Source organism: Dryobates pubescens, chromosome 4, assembly GCF_014839835.1.
Source record: "Dryobates pubescens isolate bDryPub1 chromosome 4, bDryPub1.pri, whole genome shotgun sequence".
NCBI lineage: Eukaryota > Metazoa > Chordata > Aves > Piciformes > Picidae > Dryobates > Dryobates pubescens.
Window position 1 is genome coordinate 42,051,495 of NC_071615.1, and position 22,686 is coordinate 42,074,180.

At 42.3% G+C, this 22,686-nt stretch overlaps 2 protein-coding genes across 3 annotated transcripts in view; one reads left to right on the top strand and one right to left on the bottom strand.

Annotated features, from left to right (window-relative positions):
- Window positions 1-1,891: 1,891 nt before the first annotated feature.
- On the top strand, window positions 1,892-9,032 carry MALSU1 (mitochondrial assembly of ribosomal large subunit 1). Its single transcript, XM_054161183.1, has 4 exons — window positions 1,892-2,099; window positions 4,084-4,262; window positions 6,759-6,840; window positions 7,939-9,032. The coding sequence occupies exons 1-4, from the start codon at window positions 1,916-1,918 to the stop codon at window positions 8,115-8,117; spliced, it is 624 nt and encodes a 207-aa protein (XP_054017158.1). The 5' UTR covers window positions 1,892-1,915; the 3' UTR covers window positions 8,118-9,032.
- A 5,685-nt stretch (window positions 9,033-14,717) lies between these two features.
- IGF2BP3 (insulin like growth factor 2 mRNA binding protein 3) overlaps window positions 14,718-22,686 on the bottom strand; it is a 120,196-nt gene continuing 112,227 nt past the window's right edge. For both annotated transcript variants that reach the window (XM_009908687.2, XM_054161184.1), the window contains exons 12-15: window positions 21,249-21,323; window positions 17,409-17,540; window positions 15,864-15,977; window positions 14,718-15,153 (exon numbers count right to left, since the gene is read on the bottom strand). In XM_009908687.2, the coding sequence (XP_009906989.1) occupies window positions 15,052-15,153; window positions 15,864-15,977; window positions 17,409-17,540; window positions 21,249-21,323 (423 nt within the window). In that variant the 3' untranslated portion in view covers window positions 14,718-15,051. The remainder of the gene's footprint in view (window positions 15,154-15,863; window positions 15,978-17,408; window positions 17,541-21,248; window positions 21,324-22,686) is intronic.

Below are 22,686 nucleotides of genomic sequence, written 5' to 3' on the forward strand. Positions count from 1 at the left end.
CATCACCACTCTCCAGATATCTGCTCCACGTCAGCAGATATCACGTCTAGCATTCAGCTTCTTTTTCCCCTTCTCTTTTCATTCCTCCCTCTCCTGCTGTAAAGATACATTCATTTCTGCTTGCTCCTCTATCCCTCTGCCTTTGAGCACTTAATCAAATAAATGAAAACCCTAGCATAAACCCTAGCACTACGCTATGCTCCAGTTTCTGCTTTTGCATGATGCAGCTTAGAGAGTGTAAACTTCTGCAAAAGCAGTGTGCCTTCATTTGTTCACTCTAGCTGCAATTTTGTGTTAAGAAAACTCATGTTGAGGCCTTTCCCAAGTGATCTATCTGGTCTGTGTAGCTATCTAGCTACACATGCTCATCATTCTGCATTGTGGTGTTGCACAGTGCAAGACCAGAAGCAAACTGCTGAAGGCTAGATTACTGGATGATGAAAGAAGGAGAGCATCTTATCTGTAGAATGGAATAGGTTACTAAAAAGGCTCATTGAAATGAGAAAATCAACAAAAAAATGGCTTTAAGTAGCTCATTTTCTATATGAGCCTTGCTGTGAATATTAACAAGTATTATCAGTACGAAATTAACTTTCCGGGGGTGGGGGGGGCTGGGCAAATGACCAAACACAACCCTTTTTTAAACACTGTGCTCTTTTAAGTTCTATATTTCAATATATTTTATTAAGTGTACCTTGGAACATCTCTGATTCATGCTGTTCTCAGTTCCTGAGGCAGTATATAAGCATAAACATATTTCCCTGGTATCTTAGCAGACCTGTCAAACGCTCATCAGTCATAATCTGAATCTAGCCTTCATTACCATATTTCTAGCGTGCACACACACTTTTAAACTACTTAAGAATATAAAAAATGCAGATTCCAACACACCTGTGAAATTAGTTTCTTAGTTTCCAAGTTCCCCAATTACTTTAATTCATTTGTGGCCATTTCAGTTATATTCTTAAAAGAACCACATTTGCCATTGTTCCATCCCCCTTATACACAACATCAGGGCATCTAAAGCTACTCTCTGACTTCAACAGAAAACACATTTCCTAACAAAAGATATAACATTCAGGCAGTATTTTTTTTATCAGTCAGGCTGCTGACAGGAAGGGCTGTAACTTGTATTTGTTGCTCTAGCAGGACAGGGGTTTAGTGGAAAGTCTAAGATGCCCTGTAATGGAGAATGAAAACATTAAATGTCACGGCTCAATCCCTTTGGATCAGTGATGACACAGACTGCCGCTGACTGAGGCTATATGCACAAAGTATCTTGTCTCACCATGTTAGGAGCTGAGAGTCGTCTTTAGCTTTTGCAGAGAAAACAGCTTTCAGGCATTCCTAAGAGCTTTTTTAGCCTTTAACTATACAGAGTAACTTCTGTTATCTTCCTTTAATTATCATTATCAGGATATTACATTTTCATAATTTGGTTTTGGTTTTCCTTGCTGTAACTTCCGTTTCATAGGTCTTCACTTTTATACAATGGAATCTAAGTGCTGCGTTGACAAATAAACCATCTAATGATTTTAAAAGAGTACATCTCCTTTCCTCTCACCAAAAGGTAACTGTCAGATAAGCTCCAGAAAACACAACGGGATTTACCTGGGCTCACTTCCGCACACCTGCTACCACCGTCGGTTATCCAGCCACTTACGGCGGAGGGGCGGGAACCGCACATCCCCACTCTCTGGGGGGGTCCCCCGGCTCCCGCCCAGCCGGCACCGAGCCCGGCTCGGCCCCGGCCGCCGCTACGCGCCGTGCCCTGCGCACGCGCCCGGCGGCGCTGCCCGACTGATGGCGGGATGAACCAGCGAGACGAGAAGGACGCCGGCGCCGCTGGCCAATCGCTGGGCGGTGTGCGGGAGCGGGGCGGGCCGGGCCGCGGTGCCCGAGCGCGGCGGCGGGCATGTGGCGAGCGGTGTGTGTGGGCCGCCGGCTGTTGCGGCCTCTGTGCGCCGCGCCAGCGGGCCCCCTTCGGCTTCAACCGCACCCCCGGGTGGTCGAAGCTGCCCACAGGAGCTGCGCGGGGGTGGGAGGCGGCGGTGCCGGGGCACTGGGGGCGGTGGCGGTGGAGCGGCGGCAGACGGCAGGTAGGGCCCGGAGAATTGTGGCTCAGCTGTTGAGGCCGAGCTGCCGGGGTAAACCAGCGGGTCCTCTCGGTGCACGACACCGATCGTGGGTCTTTTGATTTCCTGCTCGGGACTTCAGCCTGGTTCTGTCATGATTATCATGCTTGACCGTTCTCGAGGTGTCCTCGGAGGGCTCCCGCGGGCCTGCGGCCTCACAGGAGATGCTGGAGAGCGTGTGTCGAGCCCCCCTAGCCTCCCGCCAGCACGGCGCTGCTCGAGCGCCCTCGCAGCTGGCACTAACGCGGCGTGCAACGCAGGTTGATGCGGTGCCAACGATTCCCAAGCAAGGGGAGGCGCTGGCCTGACAGGCCGGAGCGTGGTCGAGAGACGGCACGGCAAGGAGGCCGCCGGCCGGAAGGCGCTCGGCTCTGCACTGCGCCCTCCAGCTCTGAGAGGTTCCCTTAGCGCAGCGTAACGCCTTGTGAGGGATGTAACTGCTCGGGAGGTTTGGAATCGCATTCTGCAGTTGCGGGAGGACCCTGGGGTCCCTAGTGCGGTGGCATCGTCCTAATCTCGGCCGACACCACAGGTTTCAGGGTCACGGCGTTTGTGCTGAAGCAGCATCACCAATGAAGGCCTGCTGTAAAGTGGGGACCCGGTAGCTAGAACGCTTTTGTGCAGGAACTTTTGTGAGGGCGGTGGTGCCGAGTTAGAGCTGGTTTTCTTTGACAGATGCTTGGAAAGAAATTTCCTTGCATAGAGGAGGAGTTTTAGTAGTACTGTGCTGGTTATAGGTGTTAAGCATTGTGTGCACCAAGCTGGGTTGTTCTGGCTGTTCTACAAATCTTTTCTAGCCTAGGCCTGACCATGACAGTTCAGTGTGGCAGAGCATGTCAGTGTTGTTTAGACCATTCATTCTCTTAAGTAGGCACTGGAGACTTCACATGTGGCTACCAGGCAAATATTTAACTTTTGTAACCACTGCATCTGGAGGAGCTGTGGCCACTGCTAATTCCCTGCATGTGTAACCACAGCAAAAGCTGAAAGAGTGCATGAGTCCCTAAGCTCAAAGGCTTTAATTTACAGAGATCTGATCCAATTTCATAGCCCCATTCATGCATATAATTATATGCAGCTATTGTTCTTTTTCTTTATATTGGTAAATACAAAGCTTGGGTTTGTGCTCATGCTCTCTCTGCACTAAACGCTCACTTCATAGCAGCAGGCGTGCATTGCTGACATTCAGATTATACCTTAAGTGTGCACACAACTTGCATGTACCTAATTAGGGCAAATTAAAAATAAACTCGTTTCATGGTGTGAACAGAAGGTAGTTGCACTAATTTGCTAGTTTCTAAGATGGCTTGCTGAAGCTGTTAAAGGACTCAAGCTTTGTCTATGATACTGTAATCCTCTGGCAGAACAGGCTAGAGAAAAAGTAGTGGCTTTACTCTGTGTGAAGGTAAAAAGCAGCTTTACATTGCATCACATTGGCTGTTTTCATTATGCTGATTTCATCTACTTAAGATTTTAACTTCACTGCCATGTGTTATCACAGGCTTGTTGAAAAGCATTGTTCTGAAATACTTTTAATTTGCTCTGTTGTTCTAATAATGTTTGTTGAAGTACTTAGGTTTCATCTTAATTGACAAATACCTGATGATGGCATCGACTCTGAAGTACTAACAACAAGAAAAAAGCAAACTGTCTAAAAGAAAGTTTGCTGTTTGCTAACTGATATATCCAGTGATTTTTATCAGGCTTAATCAGATTTTATCAAGGTTATTTATCAGGGGAGTGCTTACTTCTCAACTTTGGTTTCACCAATGATTTCTTTTTAAATCTTCAGTTCATGTTATATTGTCAGTATCAAACCAAACTCCATAGTGAGCAGCTACCTTAGGCTGTAATTCAGTCCATTGCAATTTGTGTCTTCTTAAGTGGTTGATTTTTTGGCAATTACAAAGATACGTTGCCACTGTATTTTTTTTTCTGTCTGTTCCAGATACTGTTCTTCCAGCATTCAACATTGACTTTGTTGTAGCTCTTCTGAGGCAAGAAAATGCAAAAGACATCTGTGTCATCCAGCTACCTCCAGAAATACAGTACTGCAATTATTTTGTAATTGTGAGTGGATCTTCAACACGGCATCTCCATGCAATGGCACATTACATGCTGAAAATGGTAAGACAGTTACTGCTGCACACTCTGGGTTTATGGAATGGCTTTAAATGTGAAAGGAATTTCCCCAGGATTGCACATATAGGGGTGTACTAGGCAAGATGAAACTGATTGTCCTTATGTCACCTTGTCCTGACTACATCTGCCAACTACCTGTGCTTTTTTCCTTACCAGTACTACACAGGCTGTGGACAGTTTGTTTTAAAAGCAGACCTCGGTGTTTAGAACAGCAATGACATTAGCACGGTTTGGTGGCCAAAACAAGAGTAATGTAAAGTGGTGACTATGACCTATGTTTGCTTTTGTTTTCCATCCAGCAAGATTCAGAGCTGTTCCCACTCATTCAGCATAGCTCAGTATGACTGTTCCCAAACCCTGCTCCCTAAACTTGCCAGGTTACAGAGCACAGCATGAGAAATACAGCTAGCCCCTATCTCAGCTCTCTGTTTAAACCTTTGTTTTTCACAACCTTTCTTTCACTTCTTGAACTCGTTTTGCTTTGGCTCTTGGTTTTACTTTCTTCCAGTCCCACTGGTGTCAGCAGTGAGACTTGAGGGGAAGGAGGGGAGGAGATGGTATTGCTTTCCAGTGCCTTTCTGAGCAGGTGAAGGGAGTTTCTTGTGCTCTCTGCAGACGATGCATCTTTGCAAACTAAAATTTTGCCTCAAGTTTTATTAGTGTGATTTGAATGTATTAAACTGGAGTGCTTAATAGGTACTCTGTTACTTGTATAACTTGCAAGTCTTAAATTAACAGTCTGGGAGAGACGGGTGAACAGCGCCCGCTCTGGCAGTGCTGCAACTCGTGGCTCCCTCTGGTGGCTGTAAGGGCAGCTCTTGCCGGGGCAGAGCCACTGGGGAGGTGTGGTGGCCTCCTGGACAGCCTGGTCAACTACTCGGGTACTTGCCGAGTTTTCTAGGAGAAAAGTAAGCTGAAGCATAAAATGTAAAGCAGCTCAGCTGCTCAGGAGCACTGCTAGGCTGCTGGCTAGCTTTACCACTGCAGCACCAAAAACATAGTAGTGCATGGTTTAAGTTAAAATGCAGAAGGGCTTATTTGTAGTGTGAGACCTTCCTGCTTTTCTCTCAGTAGCTTGTAAATGGCAGTCCCAACTGCTGCTTACCCCTGCAAATCCCATGGAGAGCCATTAGGGGCTTTTTTATGATCTGTTCACCATTACACTCTTTTTAAAGACAGGGCTGAAGGAAACTTGTGGAGGACATCAGCCTTTCTAACCTCTGTTACATAGCTGATGGCAGTGCACACTAGGCTCATTAATATCTTTAAAGAAAGGAAGGGAGAACTAGTTCTGAACTGAAATGTGTCCATTCTGGTTTGCAAACTGGGAGCATTCTGCAGCAGCTAGCGTTTTGTGGGAATGAGCAGGAACAGGTGCATTTTGTGGCAGTTGCTTTCCTGTGCTAGCCAGCCATGCAGGTACAGCCTGATACTTTGTATTTTGTCTTTCATGGTAGAAAGAACCGGTTGAGGCTTGGAGTTTCTCTCGTTTCCTTGTGGTGAAATGCAGGGGGTTTGTCCTTGTGTTTTGGGGCTTCCTTTGTTCAGTTTCAGCTTGAAAAAGGTTTTGTGTCTTTTTCATTAGACTGGCTCAGCTAGAAATGGAAGTAGAAATTTGAATAAAGGAGCTCTGTGAAGATGCAATGGTCTTCATTCTGTTGTGTTTTTTTCATTGATGATGCTTGTAAAGAAACAAGTAGGGAATGGCCAAATCTGAAAGTGGCAGTATTTAAACCTCTAGCTGTCAAATCTCTTCAGCTCTGGTGGGTGCTTAAGTTCTTTATGTACTAGGTAGGGAGATCTGAACCTCCCAGGCTGGCACCCATAAAAGCCACCGTGTTGCACAGGGAACTCATTGCCTTGTCCTGAGTGTTTGCAGTAATGCTGGGAGCTGCCCCCTCCCTCACCTCTTTGTGGGTCGTGCTTCCCTCCCATTTTGTAATGAGTGTTGCAAACATGCACACACCAGAGAGGAGGTTTGTGTGAATGCCTTCCTCATGCCATGGGTTGAAACGTTTCTGCTTCATCTACTTCCATCTGACAGGACAAGCAGCTTGGTGTCTCTATTTCTTCATCCTTAACTAGCCAATGTAAAACAGCAAGGAAAAGTATCTGAGAGGAAATACAATTTAGTGATGACAGCTAAAGGGAGCTGGTAACTGGAAGACTCTTATACTGCAAAGCAGTTGTGTTCAGTAGTCATCTTCAGAAAAAACAGACACCTATAAAATTCATGGATAGGTGTATGGGAATTTTGAGCATTAGGATTCTAGAGTTGATAGTAAATCCTGTTGAGAAAACAGTATTTATTTTCCACTGTGTATGTTACTGTCTTTCTCATGTGCAGACCCCATAACCAGCACTAAGTAGTCTAACCCATTTGAGATTTAAAACAACTCAGTGTGGTTCAGGTTATCTGTGAGGTTGGAGTGTTCATAAATAAATACAAAGTCCTTAATTTTCTGCCATTTCTTTTCTCAGTACAAGCTTCACAAAAAAGAAGGCGATCCTCATACTCAGATTGAAGGGAAAGAGACAGATGACTGGCTGTGCATTGATTTTGGTAAATATTTGTGAATCTGATAAATACTAAGTTCTACACAAGCTCTTTAAGGGAAGCATCTCACTGTGAGCCAGGTTCGCTGTGGAAAGTTCACGGTACTCTGCTGTTTTGGAATTCCAGTTGTTGCTTGAACTCAGTTCAGAGACTAAATAGATTTTCACAAAAGACCATTGGCACTGAGAAGAAAGCAGTGACTGCTTTTCAAGTGGCTAAAACAGGCCTTAATAAATTGAACACAGCAGTAGTGGGAAGATAAAAAGCTACCTCAGTCAGTTCAGGTTGATGGAATCCCCGTTTGAGTGAGTGAGGGCTCCTTGCATGCTGCCCTGGTAGTGAAGTGCTGAACAGGCTTTTCTACTGTCCAGCTAATACCATGACAAGGGTAAAACCTCAGTCCTAAGAACTTGAGTTTAAGTCTTCATTCTACAAGTGTGGAACTCTGCACACAAACACGAAAGACTTTGCATTCAGAAAGCATTTCTACTTCAAAGCTAGTTAGCTCTAGTAACCTTGGTTACTTTACTGTCAATGATTTTGATAGTTATAACTGAAAACCCATTTCAATTTAAGGGCAGAACTAGGAAAAAATGCATTAGAAATATAGTGGAATTAACATTTTCAAATATTGTTTACACAGAGTTGATGAAAACCTGTAGGAAAAGCCTTATTGCATGCAGAATTTGCACTTGCTGCGCTGTAAAAACCACCTGAGAAGCGAGCAAAAATTACTTGGCTGTATAATACAGAAAAGCCAAAAGTTCACCTGCAGCCTTGGAGAGGGAACTCCTTTCTCCCTCCCTATCCCCTCCCATTCTTTCTGTGCCCTAGAAGTCATAACTTCCTTGGTCTCTACTCTCGTGTTAGTGTTTTAATTTAAACCAGAGTATTGTCCCTCTCATTGTCCTGGTTGGAGTCTTGGAGTCTTTTGAAGGACTGACCAATCCCTAGCACTGTTCGAGAACTGGAGTCAGCAGTTTAAGAGACCTCCATGAGCTGACCTGTTCCATCTAACTGGGATGGAAGACAAAGTGTGCAGCTGGAAGTATAGCAGTGCTGTACAGTTCGTGTTAATCTGTTGTGTGTTTCTGTTCCACACAGGTACCATAGTTACGCACTTCATGCTGCCAGAGACAAGAGAAGTTTATGAGTTGGAGAAGCTATGGACTCTTGGTTCCTATGATGACCAGTTAGCACAGATGATGTCACAGTCACTACCAGAAGACTTTGTACTTGGCCTGACATCTAATAGCAGTGACCACCTTGAGACAAGAACTTAATGAAGCTGCTGAGTGGAAAGATAACTGAGCATGCATCACACATCTGAGAGTGATACTGTCCTGATTGCTGACTTAACAGTCACTACAGCTGATCAGTGCAAAGCAGTGGATTTGGCAGATGTGCATAGGTAAAGCTCTCACAAAGCTACAAAAATTAGCAGAATCACAGAATCATGAGGGTTGGAAAAGACCTTTAAGATTAAGTCTGACCATAAAATATCAAAGAAGGAATCCCGTTATAAGGATTTCTTTTCTTCGTGGAGGAGTCACTGTCTCAGTGGAGTTTGCAGTGAGAAGAGTGGGGCAGACAGCTGCTTAAACTACTTACCCTGAAATTCATGCTCAGCCTCTACATTGGTTTTCTAGTATCTTTATAAGCCCTGCCTGTGGCAGCAGTGCAAAAAAGATCTAAGTGCTACAAGGAAAGCAATACAATGAAATAGTACAGTTCAGATACGGCTTCTTGTAGTAAGCCATTTGCTTCTGGTCACAATGAAGTCAGTCATGCTCCAAATTGAAGGAGATGAGAAAACAGACTGGTGTTACTGAGCACACGAAAGCCAAGAGCAGCAGTGACAAATAAATGTCTTAGTTAACACAACATTAAGTCTGTTTTTCAGCCAAGGCAAATCTGGTTTTAATAATGAAAAATAAAATCCTGCAGAGTTCCAATTCATTGTCTTCGCTTTAAAACATTCAGCTTCTTCTAAGTGTGCAGTTGGTTCCTCTCCTAGTTTTCCTCTCACCTAGTTGCTGGAAAAGGACACAGAGGCAGTGTGCTACGGCAGTGAATACTTTCAGCTCCTTTCAAGACAAAACCAGTTGGAAAGGAAACCATTGGTCAGTGAGCATTACGTGCTGCTAGTGAACTGCTCAGCACCTTCAGAAGTCACTGCTCAGTGTGTTTAGTCTTGAGTGCTGCATGGTCAGAGGAGCTTCCAGATATTAACAGACCTTGTCCAAGTAAGACAAGATGCATCTTTCTGCTGCAGGATGGAGCTTGTGCTACCATAAACTGGGAAGCAGGAAGTAGATCCTGAGGGTAGTCACCTTTTTCTCCTACAGACCCATGAGCTACTTCAAGCCTTGCCTACATCTCTTCCTTGCACAGCAGCTGCTGTTCATAATGCTCAAAGTGATCTTGGGTTTTGTGCCTGTGGTTGTGTTGTTCAGGGGGAAGGGAGCATGCACACTTCTGTGTGGTCACTTTTAGGGTGTTTTTTTCAGTAAACCTCCTCAAAACCTTCTCCAGTCATTTCAGACTGCCCCTGAGTGCACCAGCTCTTTGATATGAGGCAGCAGATAGTTCTGCAAATTAAACTAGGAGCATTTGTTAAGTGTAGCTAAACTATGCAGACAAAACATCTTTGGCCATAAAATGGAAGTATGGGTGGATAGTGTGGCTGAAAAAGATTTTCAAAAGGCTTCGATATGCTTGTCAATAATCCAGTGGGGGGAAAGGTAACCTTAGCTGTGGTACAGTTAGGGATTCCAAAGTGGGTATTTCATCCTAGAAGGGAGATGTAGGAGTAACTTTAGATCAGTTCCTGAAAGCCTTCTCCTTTCAGTGCTGCTGAAGACAGGTAATACGAGATGAACAGAGGCCGGTTCGGCAAACCTTATGCCATCGTACGAACCCACATCTAGTAACCAGAACTCTGTGCAGTACCTTGTCTTGGGAGAGCACAGTAACAAAAGAGCACCCAAGAACAGTAAGCAAGGGGGAGCAGCTTCCTTGTGGACAGAACTACAGCTGGAAAAAGGTAATAGCCTGTGAAACAAGACCCAAAAAAAGTGAACTGAGGAGACAAAAAATGAGTAAGAGAAATGAAAAAGTGAACTTACTGCCACAGCACATTGTGAAAAGGATTTATAATGAAACATCCACTGGCTGCTATCAAGTAATCAGAACAGGTAGCTTAAGAACTTCCTCATTCTCCAGAAGCAGTCTTGAGCTGAGCCACTGCAGTGCCCCAGCCAGGTTGCCTGTCTGACTTGGTGAGCTTTTGGCCTGATATGCTTAAAAAGCTGGAACCTAAGAATGAACAACCTGGATGATCAGTACCACACAACATTAAAGCTACTTTGGAGGGAAAGATTTGGGAATGGCTTCAGTTCTGTGGATTGGGTGATTTCTGTGTGAAATAGAAATACCAAGCAGTTTGTCCAGTGACTCTCTAGGTTGATCATTCAGTCCTGCACAGAAGTAGATGAAGATTTAGCTTTGTGCAAGAGCCCTTGATCATGAGGTGAACCAAAGACACAGGTATCAGGGTGGAACTTGAGTCACTTCCTTGTCAAGCAGTGTTTGCATCCATCAGTTTTACTAACAGCTACAGCCCAGCCACAATTTGCCATGTTCATTCAAAAATCCTATGCCCAAGGACCCTGTTGAGATCATCCTTCATGTGACAACAACTAATACACAGAGCACATGCCTTGGAAGTTGCAGCTTAGGAAAAAAAGCTTTGGAAGGTTAGAAGCAAATAAAACCATCATGGTTGAGCAAATGCTTAGAACGGGTTTAGCTGTCACAAATGCACCAGCCACACAGAGGAAGGCTTCTTGTGTTGCTCACATGGCAGGGATGCTGTTTCTGAAGGGAGCGCTCAATACTGGCATGGAGAAATGACCTTAAGAGTTGCCTGTGAAATGCAATACCCTATGCAGGGTCTTCTACAGACATCAATTCACTCTGCTGGTTGGTCCCAATAAATGAGCTGTGACCACCAGTAGGAGGGTACAAGCATTTGAAAAAGAAGTGTGGGTTTCCCCTATAAGATACAGAAGTACATTATTCATGATGATTCTTCATTCCCTGAGCCCTCCCTCTCCAGCTTTCAGTTAAACATCTGGGCTCATTTCTATTCCACATAATATTCACAGGGCTCCAATTCCATTCCATCCATTCCAACCACCTCCCTGGCAACTGGTGTGTGTCTGGTGGGGTGGTGAGAGGAGGGCTTGCTATTGTAACTGGTTCCTTCCTAAGGCTGTGTTCATTACACAGCTTCATCACTCAGAGCTCTAAAGACTGGATAAAAACAGTCCAAACAAATTTAACTGCAATTCAGATCTCACTTCAGACTTAAGATCCGTTCACGTTTGCCCTGAGTTAGGACTGTTGAGAATGTGTTTCCTCCACAGCCAGCCAGCCTATGTGATCTGCCCAAGACCGAAGCCATGAACTCCAGGTTGCAGCAGAGACTGAATAGCAGTGTTATATGAGAGGGAGAAGATTAATTTACCACCCACAGAAGGTGCTGTTTCTATTGGTAAGTGCAGTCACTGTAACCAGGCTGCAGGCAGCTATGAAATATCTGTGGGTGACTTCATCCTCATCCGGTCATTGTTATGGACAGAAAACCAACTTGATCAAAGTCCCACAAACACCTGGAACAGTCTCCCTCTGCCTCATTAACTAAAAAAAACAACACCCCAAAACAGTAACACCCAAATCCACCCCAAAAAGGCAACAAAAACCACACAAATCTGATGATAGGAGTTAAACTCTTTATTCCATTCAGAGGCATCTGGCAAGTGGAGCTGCATTGGGGGGCACATTACAGATGAAAAATGATCCATACTTTGTAGATGTTGAAATCACTTACAGTATTTACTTGCTAGCTATTCCCAAATACTCCAAATTACCAAGTCTCAATCGAAAAGAAACAAAAAAAAAACAAAACCTAAGTCTAGGAATTTAAGAGATGACAGTATTTAAATCAGCAGATGCAAATGCAGCGCCTATTCGTAAAGTCATTTTTTCAAATGGAAAATAAAGTCAGATCCTTCTCCAATGTTAAGAAAGGAATGTCAGCCTGACTCGAGCCTCAACAAAAATCAAAATGCTATGACTTCTCATACTTCAGTAACTTTAAATTCTCATGGAAACGAAACGAGAAGAGAGTTATCCTAAAGGCTAGATGAAGGTCACTGTCAAAAAAAAAAAACACAACAAAAGGCAAAAAAGGAACTCGTTTTTCTTCGCTAAAACTACAACATAAGTTTGTGGGTTTTAAACCAATTAGTAAAGGAGAGATGCAGGAAAAGAAAAGAACAACCAAAACGAACCCCAAAAAACACACTTCAGACCATTTCCAAAATTACCTAACCTGTACAACAATGATCTTTGGGAAAAAAAAAAAACAACCAAAAACTTCTCTAGTCTATGTAGTAATGCCTCTATTTCAACGTGAACCTAAGAGGTAGATAACAAAATGATGAAACAAATGTTTGTTTGTTTGTTTTTTTTTTACTCCTTTTTCTATAGTTTTTTTTTCCCCCCACTTCTTTTTTTTTTTTTTTTGCTCGTTGTGCCCCTCAAATCAGTGCAGCATGGTGATTCTGATCATCTCATGCACCAAAAAAACAAAAACAAAAAAATCATCACCCAAAAAACAAACAAACAAGAGGGAAAAAAAAAACAAAAACAACAAACAACACAACCCAAAGTTCAGAGGTAATAGCATGGCTCCGTCGACCACACGCATACGGGCGCGCGGGCGCGCGCACACAGCAGTCTTTATGCACCATGTGTTGCCACATTTTATTTTTTCTCTTTTTTTTTTTTTCTCTTTTTAATTTTTTTTTCTTTTTTTTTTTCTCTCTTTCTTTTTTTTTTTCTTTCTTTTTTTTTTTTTTTTTTTCTCTTAAACTGAGGTAGACTGAAGTTTATTGTAGAAACTTGAATGTGTCGCTATTAACCACAATCGTCGTTCAAATTACATTCGGAAATTAAGGGGGGAAAAAAAAAGGGGGAAAAAAAAAAAAAACCAACCAGAAGAATAATAAATTTGGTTAACTTTTCCCCCCCCCCCACCGTGATCCCTGCCTTTTGATGGTTGCTTTGATGTTGGGTTTGTTATTTTCTAGTATTTTTTTCTTCTTCTTCTCCTCCTCTAATGGTTGGTTGCAGAACGTGCATAAATCCTGCTGCATCTATTATAAGCCAGGCTTAGAGAGGTTGTTGGTTTTGTTTCTTTTTTTGTTTTGTTTCTCGTTACTAGTTTTCAAAACCTTCAAAGTGGCTTAGTGTGGCCCATAACAGCGGCTGGATATGTAAACTTAGCCTTTCCTTATCTTTCAATGCGATCAAACGCTGTTTGACCTTCCCCCATCGTGGTAACTGAAAGCAGTATGGTGCGATCTGCAGGCGGCAGGGGCCCTCGGGGCCTCCAGCGCGCGCTCTACCGGATCGAGTGTTCTATCCAACTGAAGATGAAGCTTGCTCTTTGAACAAAATGGCAAAGTCCAAATGGGCTGCAAATGGTTAAATGTAGCATCATTAGGTAGTGATGGTCAAAGGCACAAAGGGTTCATGCATTCAATCAAGTAGCACACACAAAAAAAAAAAAATTCAGCCTCTTGCAGCCTTCTAAATTTTTACCCCAACCCCAGCCTCTTGCCATCACTTCCTTGTCCTGTTCCCAAAAAAAAGAGTACCGTCACAAACTTCTTTTTTTCCATCCCATCTTAAAAGAAAACTAACCGGCATTGCTGCTCTCAGAATGTTGGCATCGTTCGCTAGCTTTTGAACATTCACTGCATTTTTTTTTGTTGGTTTTTGTTGGTTTTTTGTTTTTTTTTTTTATATTAAATGATGGTGTTGAAGCCCTCAGATCATCTGAGGCTGTATTTTTTTTTTATTCTTTTTTTTTTATTTATTTATTATTTTTTTTTACCCCACTTTACTCCCATCAGCCAACAGCTAGAAGTGCTCTACTATAGTTCTTCTTTTCTTCTTCTTCCCCCCCCCCCCCCACCCCCCTACCCCAATAAGTATTTAAGGTACTCCTGGCTGGTGGCTGATTCCATTTTAATTTCTATTTCTTTTTTTTTTTCTCTTTTTATAAAAAAATAAAATGCTCAAGAACTATTAGCTTTATAAAGTATACAAAATACCAAAAAAAAAGCAAAACCAAAACAACCCCACCCACCCCCCCCCAAAAAAAAAAATAAAAAGGAGGGAAAAAAAATAAAAGAAAAAAAAAACAAAAAACAAACCCAAAAAAAATAAAAAGGAACAATTTCTCATTGAGGTACTAAATGCCTGAGGTAGTTTAGTAAAAAAATGCATATTTATCTTTTTATGCCCTGGCCAACACCATTCAACACTTCCCTTAGGTTATTCATGGCAGTGTTATGAAAAAAAAAAAACCAAAATAATAAAAAAAAAGAAAATAAAAATAAAACCAAATAAAATGCAACCAAATTGTTTTTTAAAAAAATGCCATTTGTTTCCACATTGGGACTAACACTTAAACTCTTGTCAATACCTGTCCCCTAAACCCCAGCCCACCCCCCTAGCCCATCCCCCCTCCCCCCCTCAGATGTGTCGCTTCTACAATGGACCTATAAGAGCAATGCCTTTTGTTGTTGGTGGTTTGTTGGGTAGTTTTTTCCTCTTTTTTTTTTTTTTTTCCTCTTTTTTTTTTCTCCTCTTTTTTTTTTTTTCCTCTTTTTTTTCTCCTCTTTTTTTTCTCCTCTTTTTTTTCTCCTCTTTTTTTTTCCCTCTTTTTTTTTCTCTTTTTTTCATCTTTTTTTTTTCCTCTTTTCTTCTTTTTTTTTTCTTTCTTTTTTTTTTTTTTTAAACCAGTGAACTCAGAAGAGAAAGCTTCATTAAACCAAGTTCTAAAATTGTTGGGGAATAATAAGAAGAATAAAAAAGACTAACGAGTTTATGTTAAGTTGTGAGAATAGAACAAAAGGGAAGTGAAGGGGTCCTTATTTTAAAGCTGGGTTTCAAAAGTTTGAGAGAGCCTAAAGAATACATTCTCAGAGACAGCGTTCAACGGTTGCCTGGTCCTCGAACAGGTGATTGGCTTGGTGGATCTTCTGCATATAACTTCGACAGGTGCTCACCACCCGTCTCTTTGTCGCACAGTCTGTCTTTGGTCTGGCATCTGTCTCTGCTGGGCCGTTTCCTAAACCTTTATTTCCGTCTTGGCTGAGGCTGTCCGCTTTGCAATGTTTTTTGCTGTTGCTGCTGCCTTCTTACCTGAGCCAGTATTTCCTGAATTTTTCTCTGAGCAAGCTGAAGGACATAAAGAATAAACGACCCATCATGATGCCGTGCTGCAGCCACTGCTGTTCGCGACCAGCTAGAGAGGCTACTCGGATTAAAACAATCTGGAGTAACTGAATGAACGGCTAGTTCTAAGAAGGTAGCTCATTACTCAAACCATGCTTGGAACAGTCAGGATGTACAACTTCATTTCTAACTTTGTTCCACCTACCACAACTACCTGCATGGTCAGTTTTCACATCATATAGATGTGTCTATAGAAAGTGTAAACATAGGAAGATTACTGCTGACATTAAGACTGTTGAAGCTACAAAGTAGTTTGATTTTACTCCTCTGGAGATACTAATGTTTTGCAAGAACCACTGTCTTAATAGAGGGTGGGCAACATTTTTATACACCAGAGTCCAGAAAGTCAGGCTTACATGACTTGGCATTCCTCCCACCTCCTTTCTGAGTTGGAAGTTTTAGCAGGGCCAGAGCCTACATATCGATAGGAGAATTTAAGGAGCTTGCTTAACATATGTAACTGCAATACTATTGTAAACCCTTCTCTCAGGCATGAGGAAAGCATATGGTAGCAATACAACTAGAGGAGCCTGGCAAGCAGTGCTTTCTGTATCCTGAGTAAAAGCCTTCCCTCCCTTGGCTCTGCACATGGATATAAAAGACAGACCACAGAAAAATGAAGGGAATACAGAAATTCATTCCAGTCCTCCTACCTGGCATGCATAGAAGTGACCAGTTATTTTCACAACCACCTGGTCATTTTCATCAGGTGTCTGGTCACGAGGGACTACAACTTCTGCACTTGTCAAGTTTTGAAGCTCATTTACCTGTTAATAGATGGTAGAAATCAGAAAATCTTAAACGAGCAAACAATCCACAACCACCAAACCTCAGAAATACTGCTGACCACAGAAACAAGTTGTGGTTAAAAAAAGAAACCCCCTAGCAGAAAGCATCTTTGTGCAGCAGTGTGCACTCTGCAAGATGAGCCTCTTGTGTCTCTAACATAAATTAGCACCAGCTTCTCTAGGTTTGTAGAAGTGTTTTAAAGACTAAATACAACACAGAAGGTGTTAAACACATTACTTTAAAAAGCAAATAGTGTTTACAGTTGAGTTTACGAGTTTAAGGTCAGAAAAGTCATACAATGTATAAATGTAGGGTAGAAGAAAGTCAAATTATTTCTACATTTTTCCTTGAAAAGTCTCTACAAGATGGAGAGCTCCAGAAGGAGCAATGGGAAGTGGCCAAATTCTTTTCAGCAGCCTCTAAGCTAAGATCAGAGTCTCTCTCCCATATATACTCATTCTGCTTAAAAAATGTGTAGCTGCCCAAGGGAGTCTCCTTCTCCGCAGGTATTCAAAACCCGCCTGGATGCATTCCTGTGTGATCTGCTCTAGGTGATCCTACTCTGACAGGGGGGTTGGACTAGATGACCTTTCGAGGTCCCTTCCATTCCCTAACATTCTGTGTTTCTGTGATTATTTAATCATAGATGGTTTAGACGACCAACTTTTCAGGTAACTTTGTCATTAAACCTCTTAGCATGTTGCCTTCCTACACTTAACTTCAAGACCCCACTGCACTCAGGTCAGAGAGCCAAAAGCAAACCATTCCTTTGCAAATATCATCTAGCACCCGATTTACAACTAAAAATACTTCAGTATTAGCAGCTTTTCAAGGCTGAAAAAGCTCTTATTTTGTGTCACGAACTGAGCCTAAGGAGCGTCATCAGTTAAGATGAAGCAAATTAATTGGGGAAGGAGGTGGGGGTTCCACAATAGTGAGGTCTGAATGTGTCTTAATTTCTTACCACTTATTTAGAAAGTATGCTTTTACACTCAGTTTTGTCCAGCAATGCCACCTTTGGAGACGTGGGATTTGATTTCAATTAAATGAGATGCATGAAAACTGTTTGCAATATCTGGCATAACCTAAAGTTCACAGGAGCAGGTCTTGACTGGGAGTGTGTGCATTCTAAACAGGAGAATTACATTTCCATTAATAAAAGCCCCCCAGATCTGACTGGGGCTATTGATTTTTGCTAAGATCTTTTTGTATTATTATGAAAATCATTCTAGGAGATTGGCTTCTCTCGACTCTCTGCTAGGAAGAAGGAAGGAAATCTCAAATACAACTAAGAAAATAACAACCTGCTTGAATGTAACTCCAAAGGATTAGCTATAGGTTTAAACCTTATGTCCACACACTGGAATAAGAAACACAGCACCACTAGAAGTTTTCTTTCAGCTACTTACAGTTTTGCCTCCTTTTCCAATAACTCTACCAGCAGCATAGGATGGCACTTTTATATGAGCCTCAAGTTTCACTTCTTCTTTAGGTCCAAAGAAATTTTCTTCTTTAAGTTTCCCATAGATCCTCCCTTGAGCCTGCAAAAATGCTTTCCATTAGAGAATGCACTTACTGCAATCTAGTGAACTTCAAGAAACTCCACAGAAAGTATTCTCAGTTCACAGCCTTGACAAAGCATTTTCACTAATAAATGCAGTAACTATTCTTATAAAATAAGTCTTTGTACCAAGCTAGGAAGCACTGCTGTCAAACTCTGACGACTGCATGACAAACCAGGGAACTGCAGAGCAATTCAACAGAAATCATTATTATTCTGCTTTTCAGTAGAAATATTGCTTAAAAAAGACCCCCAAACCAAAAAGCTATTACAGCTCTGTAGAGCTAAGAAGTGGTGGAGAGAAGAGCTATCTGCCTAAGCATATTTTTTTTTATTACACCCAGAAGCAGGTAAAGCAATTAATTGGCTCAGAAATCTTTTAAGGATGCTGAACTAAACAAAACCAAAAAGGCACAATCACCACTCCTCCAAAAAGGCGGGGGGAACAAAACCCAAACACCAAAAACCAACAACCCAAGTCATGGGATAAAGCCTCCAGTTAGAGCAAGCAGCTTACTTTTACAATCCATTACAGCACGTTTAAAAATCATCTCAGCTTGCTCAGTTGTTTAAAGTGAAAAATCAAACTGCCTAGATCTAAACAGCACCATGGGAACAGTATTCCTCCAACCAGCACACAGTTCCCTTTTCTGGGGAACATGTCAGTGCTAGGTAGCAAAAAGAACGTCCACTGAGACTAAGCTCATGAATCTTGCTGATCGTAAAACACATCTATTTCCTTATTCCTTGCCCTTCATCAGTTAATACTTGAGAAATGTTAACCAGATCTAGTCAGCATCTCCTAGAGGCATCAGAAGAACATTTCTATTGAGACACTGAAGAGATGCTCTGTGAAGACCATAAGCCTGGTACCACACAGCCTTTGCGGTTCAGGTTCTTTACCATCTTTTAAATCATGCTCACCAGCCCTATCACTGCGTACATGCTAGATCCAACATCTTGCAGGTCACCACTGCAATGACATATAAAAACAAGTCCAAAAGGTTGTATGATGTGATAATTAGAGTGGCAGCTTATTTCATCTCATTTCTAGCTCATGTCCTGAAAACCTGCTCAGGGTCACACTACTCTGGAATGGGTAAGAACACAGACATTTTGGGACCTTGAAGTTGAGAGCGCTCAGTATTTTGGGTAAGTCAAACTCCACCTGAAGAGCGTGGAATAATCTAGCACATGGCTCTGACCTAGGTGGGATACTGCAGGTCCTAGGGGACAAGAGCCATCGTCTTCCTGTATGGCAAAAGACTACACAAAGAAGCCATTCAAAAATTCAGCACAACTACTGTCACCGTCAACTGCCCTGGAATCAGAGATTTCTGCTCCAGCGAAACACTTCAGAAGGGTTTGCCAAGAGCAGCAGATAAAACACTACTCACAGCTATCATCTCCAGCTGGAGTTTTGCAACTATGTCCAAATTTGTCAGGGGCAGACAGTAGCCAGCTTAGTCCTTTTGATTCCAATGGCAATTTTCCACGTGCACCATGAGACAATCTGCCCAGGCTGTGGGGCTCAGGGGAATAGATACTTTAAGGAAAAATGATTAGTAACTGCTGAATTATAAAACCAGGTGGGATGTTGACTTTAAGAGACAGTAGCTAAGTTTCCAGCATCCCAAATATTTTGGCTCTTGAAAAGAAAGGGGGGAAAGGGGAAAAAAAAAAAATTAATAAAATCTGACTGGGCTGTACCTTCTTCACAGCAAAATAGTGAATGAAAGTAGTTATCTATACTAGCTTCCACTGAGATCTGTTTCCCAGATCCAAGGCAACAATCATCTGTGACTATTGGTGTCAGGGGTATGCCTAAACTCTCGGGAGCGCTGCAGCAGAGGTTGTAAACAGTGGCATATTCTCTTCCCATTGCCTTGCTAATAAATAGCTCTGCATACCACATCCTCGGGCCACTGCAGCTGAGGAAGAAAGGGATGCAGCCACTGCAACTACCATGGACATGAATCACAACAGCAGAACACAATGTAGTAGGGAAAGAATGCCAAACTCACAGGCTCTGGGATGACACCGCCTCTCCGAGAGCTGGTTACTCATCTGGGCAGCAGCTATTCCCACTTCAAGTTGTTGTGCACCCAGACTACATTCTTGGTGCCTAACAAGCAATAGTCTATGCTCAAAGATAGAGAAGACCCTTCTAAACCAGAACTTCAGGACAGCATTAAACTTGGTCCTGTTAGGCATGTTGCAGGTTAACAGTGGTGATAAAAGAAAAGACTCAACTCTGCCTCTGCCCGTCTCAGTCAACAGGGCATTGCTCAAAGTGTAGTAGAAGACTGTGAGGACTGGAGCTGAAGGGATAACCCCTCCACGAAACTCTGAAACACCAAACTCGGGAGCTTTGGCTGTGCTAGTGCAAGCAGAAGCCCAAGTGTAGAGAAGTGACTGATTGTTGTGGTTTTAAACAACGTATGGGGTGCAGAAAAGGGAGAATTTTCTCCTTGCATGTTCCAGGTTGGGATAAAGAGCTGGCAAAAGAATTCTGTGGGATTTCAAATTTGAGGAAGCTGTAAAAGCAAAGTTGTAAAGACCTGTAGCCTTTGCCTACACGAGAAGTCAGGACAAGGGATGTCCAAATCTGCTTTGGCCCGCCATCATTTGAGGGCAAGTTCGCTGATATCTGATGGAAAGATGGCCAGAATCTGACCTTGTACTGATCCTAGACACAAAAGCACCCCATATGCGGAACATGCCTTGTTCTCACATGCACACAGAAAACCTCAAGGAGGCAGAGCTTCTAAATTATGCTTTGCCTTCAGTAGCTTCTTAAATGTGTATGGTAGCTGAGCAATAATCCCAAAGGCATCTAGTTCACTATTGCTACTGCAAAATACCTGCCCTGATAGTTCTCCAAAACTCCTAAAGGCTTTAATGAAACTGATTCTAGATATGCCTGAAGTTTGTGCACCTTCGTCTTGCAAGATGCCCTGGAGCAAAAATACAAAAGACAGAAACGAGAACAGGCAAGAGAACGATGCCAGGACATGAACTCTCAAGTGACTTCCTACCTGCCCTGGGCCTCAACTGTGATGAGGCCAGGCTGTTGCACTGAGTTGTCTGCATCATTCCTAACATGGTCAACTCCTCTTAGAGTAACTAGATTTATCCCTTGGCACTTTAGGCAGAAGGCCAGTCCAGAACTCAATTTGAACACAAATGGGATAATCAGGTTGAATATCTCCTTGTAGTTGTAGTGGAAATAGAATTAGAAATCTTGCATTTATCTATACAGCTACACAAAAAGCTTTTTCCATTTGGCATGCAACAGCAACCTGGGAAGACCCAGTTTCTCATCCTGTCAGCTCTGTTTCAGTTAAACACTAAACTGTTGCATGTATGAAGACAGTCTAGAAAGAGTGAACTATTATGCTTGTAGAAAAAGGGAAAGTTCGGGATGTAATACAGCCACATTTTCATGCTAGACTCGAATCTAATTGGCATGAAACTCCCAAAAGTTTTCAGGTGACCAGGAAGTGGCCTCTGATCATGCCATATTACCCATATTCCTATGAGATACCTTCAGGGAAAAGGAAAGTAAAAAAATCAAGTGTTTCCTAAAACTCTGAATAAAATACTGCTTGGAACCAGGAGTTCTGCTTTCAGTATGGTCCCTTACAATCCAAAGGCCACTACAGACTGACAAGTTTTTGACATGTACCTTGAACTGAGCTTCTGGAGGTCCAGTGATGATAACCATTCTCAGCTTGGCATCTGGTCCTTCAGCAGGAGCAATCTGGAATGGATAAACATAGCTTTTGGTAGCTGTCTTTTGAAGGAAGAATTTAAAGTCACCTCCTCCCCATTTCAGTCTCACATTCTGTTCAAGAGTGAAAAGTTACTCCTTGCAGCCGCAGCATCGCACTGCTGCCATCGCGACAGGTTTGTTCTCTTTAAAGTGCATTAATTAGCTATAATGAGATGTAGACATTGGCTAAACCATAAGCAAATTTACTTCTGAAAATTAAAGGCACAGCTACTCATCCACACATGGCAAAATCCCAGGAGCCATTTTCATGTGGCTGAGTGATGTAAGACACAGCCTTCAGAAAGACAAGTGTGGTTAATGGATGGAGATTCTAATCTCAAACTTAAACAGTGTTTCTAACAAGTTTGGATCATTAGCAAAAGTTTACATCTGTCCCTCTGAGAACAGAAGATGACTTTGCTGTTGCAACTAATCTGATACAAAACATTCCTCTATGCTGGACAATGAGTTTATAGTTTGCAAGGGGTTTTTACCTACAGACATTTATTTGTACGACCCAAATGAAAATTAAACTCCACTAGAGCTGAGACGCAGATGCCTGTAGGGTCTTTAGCAGTTCATGTCACCACAAAAGTAAGATTTCTGTGGGTGTTGTTCTCAGACTCCAGTGGCATTAAATAATTCAAAGTAGTGTCTGACATTCTGGATGAATCCTTTGTTTATCACAACTGACATTTCCATTGTTGCATCTAGTATTACATAGCCGCTGTTGAATGGGCAATGTATTAAACGCTACAGGATTTCATCTTAGCTGTTGGCACAGGGATGTTATTCATATTTAACAGCTGGAGTTTATTTCAGACAAATTACCAGCCACCATGCCTCATTTTCACTAAAGAGTTTTGCTAACAGAAGTTGATATAATTATTCATATTGTGCCCTGAGAGGCAGAAAACATTACATACCACTTATAGAGTTTGCATATTTATTTTCCATATGATCTGTGTTCCAATTGGCTGCATCCAAAACAACATTTGTTTTATAGTAGTACATTTGTGTGACATCACATTGTAAGGCCAAAGCACTGACTAAATCCATTCATTCTTTGGAACACAGGCACTTTAAAGGGACAAAATTTCAAGGCACATCTTGGGAGTCAGTTGAATGAGCAGAGCACAGCCTGACAATTGCCATTCCTTCAAACTGGACATCTCAGTGTGCCTGTCTTTCACATCACATTTTCTTACTGAACACCAGCACCTGGCATTGAAATTTCAGGGAAAATCTTTTCCTTCAAGCCTTTGTTACATCTTACAGGTTCTGAAATGTTCTGGAACATTTCTTGCTTGTCTTTTACCTTCGTGTGTCCCGTTCTCAGCAACTGGAGTAA

Excerpts from the sequence above, each read along its gene's own strand:
- MALSU1 (XM_054161183.1), top strand. The coding sequence starts at position 1,916 with ATGTGGCGAGCGGTGTGTGTGGGCCGCCGGCTGTTGCGGCCTCTGTGC. Across the intron at positions 2,100-4,083 it reads GGAGCGGCGGCAGACGGCAG|ATACTGTTCTTCCAGCATTC; the intron begins GTAGGGCCCGGA and ends TGTCTGTTCCAG. Across the intron at positions 4,263-6,758 it reads CACATTACATGCTGAAAATG|TACAAGCTTCACAAAAAAGA; the intron begins GTAAGACAGTTA and ends TTCTTTTCTCAG.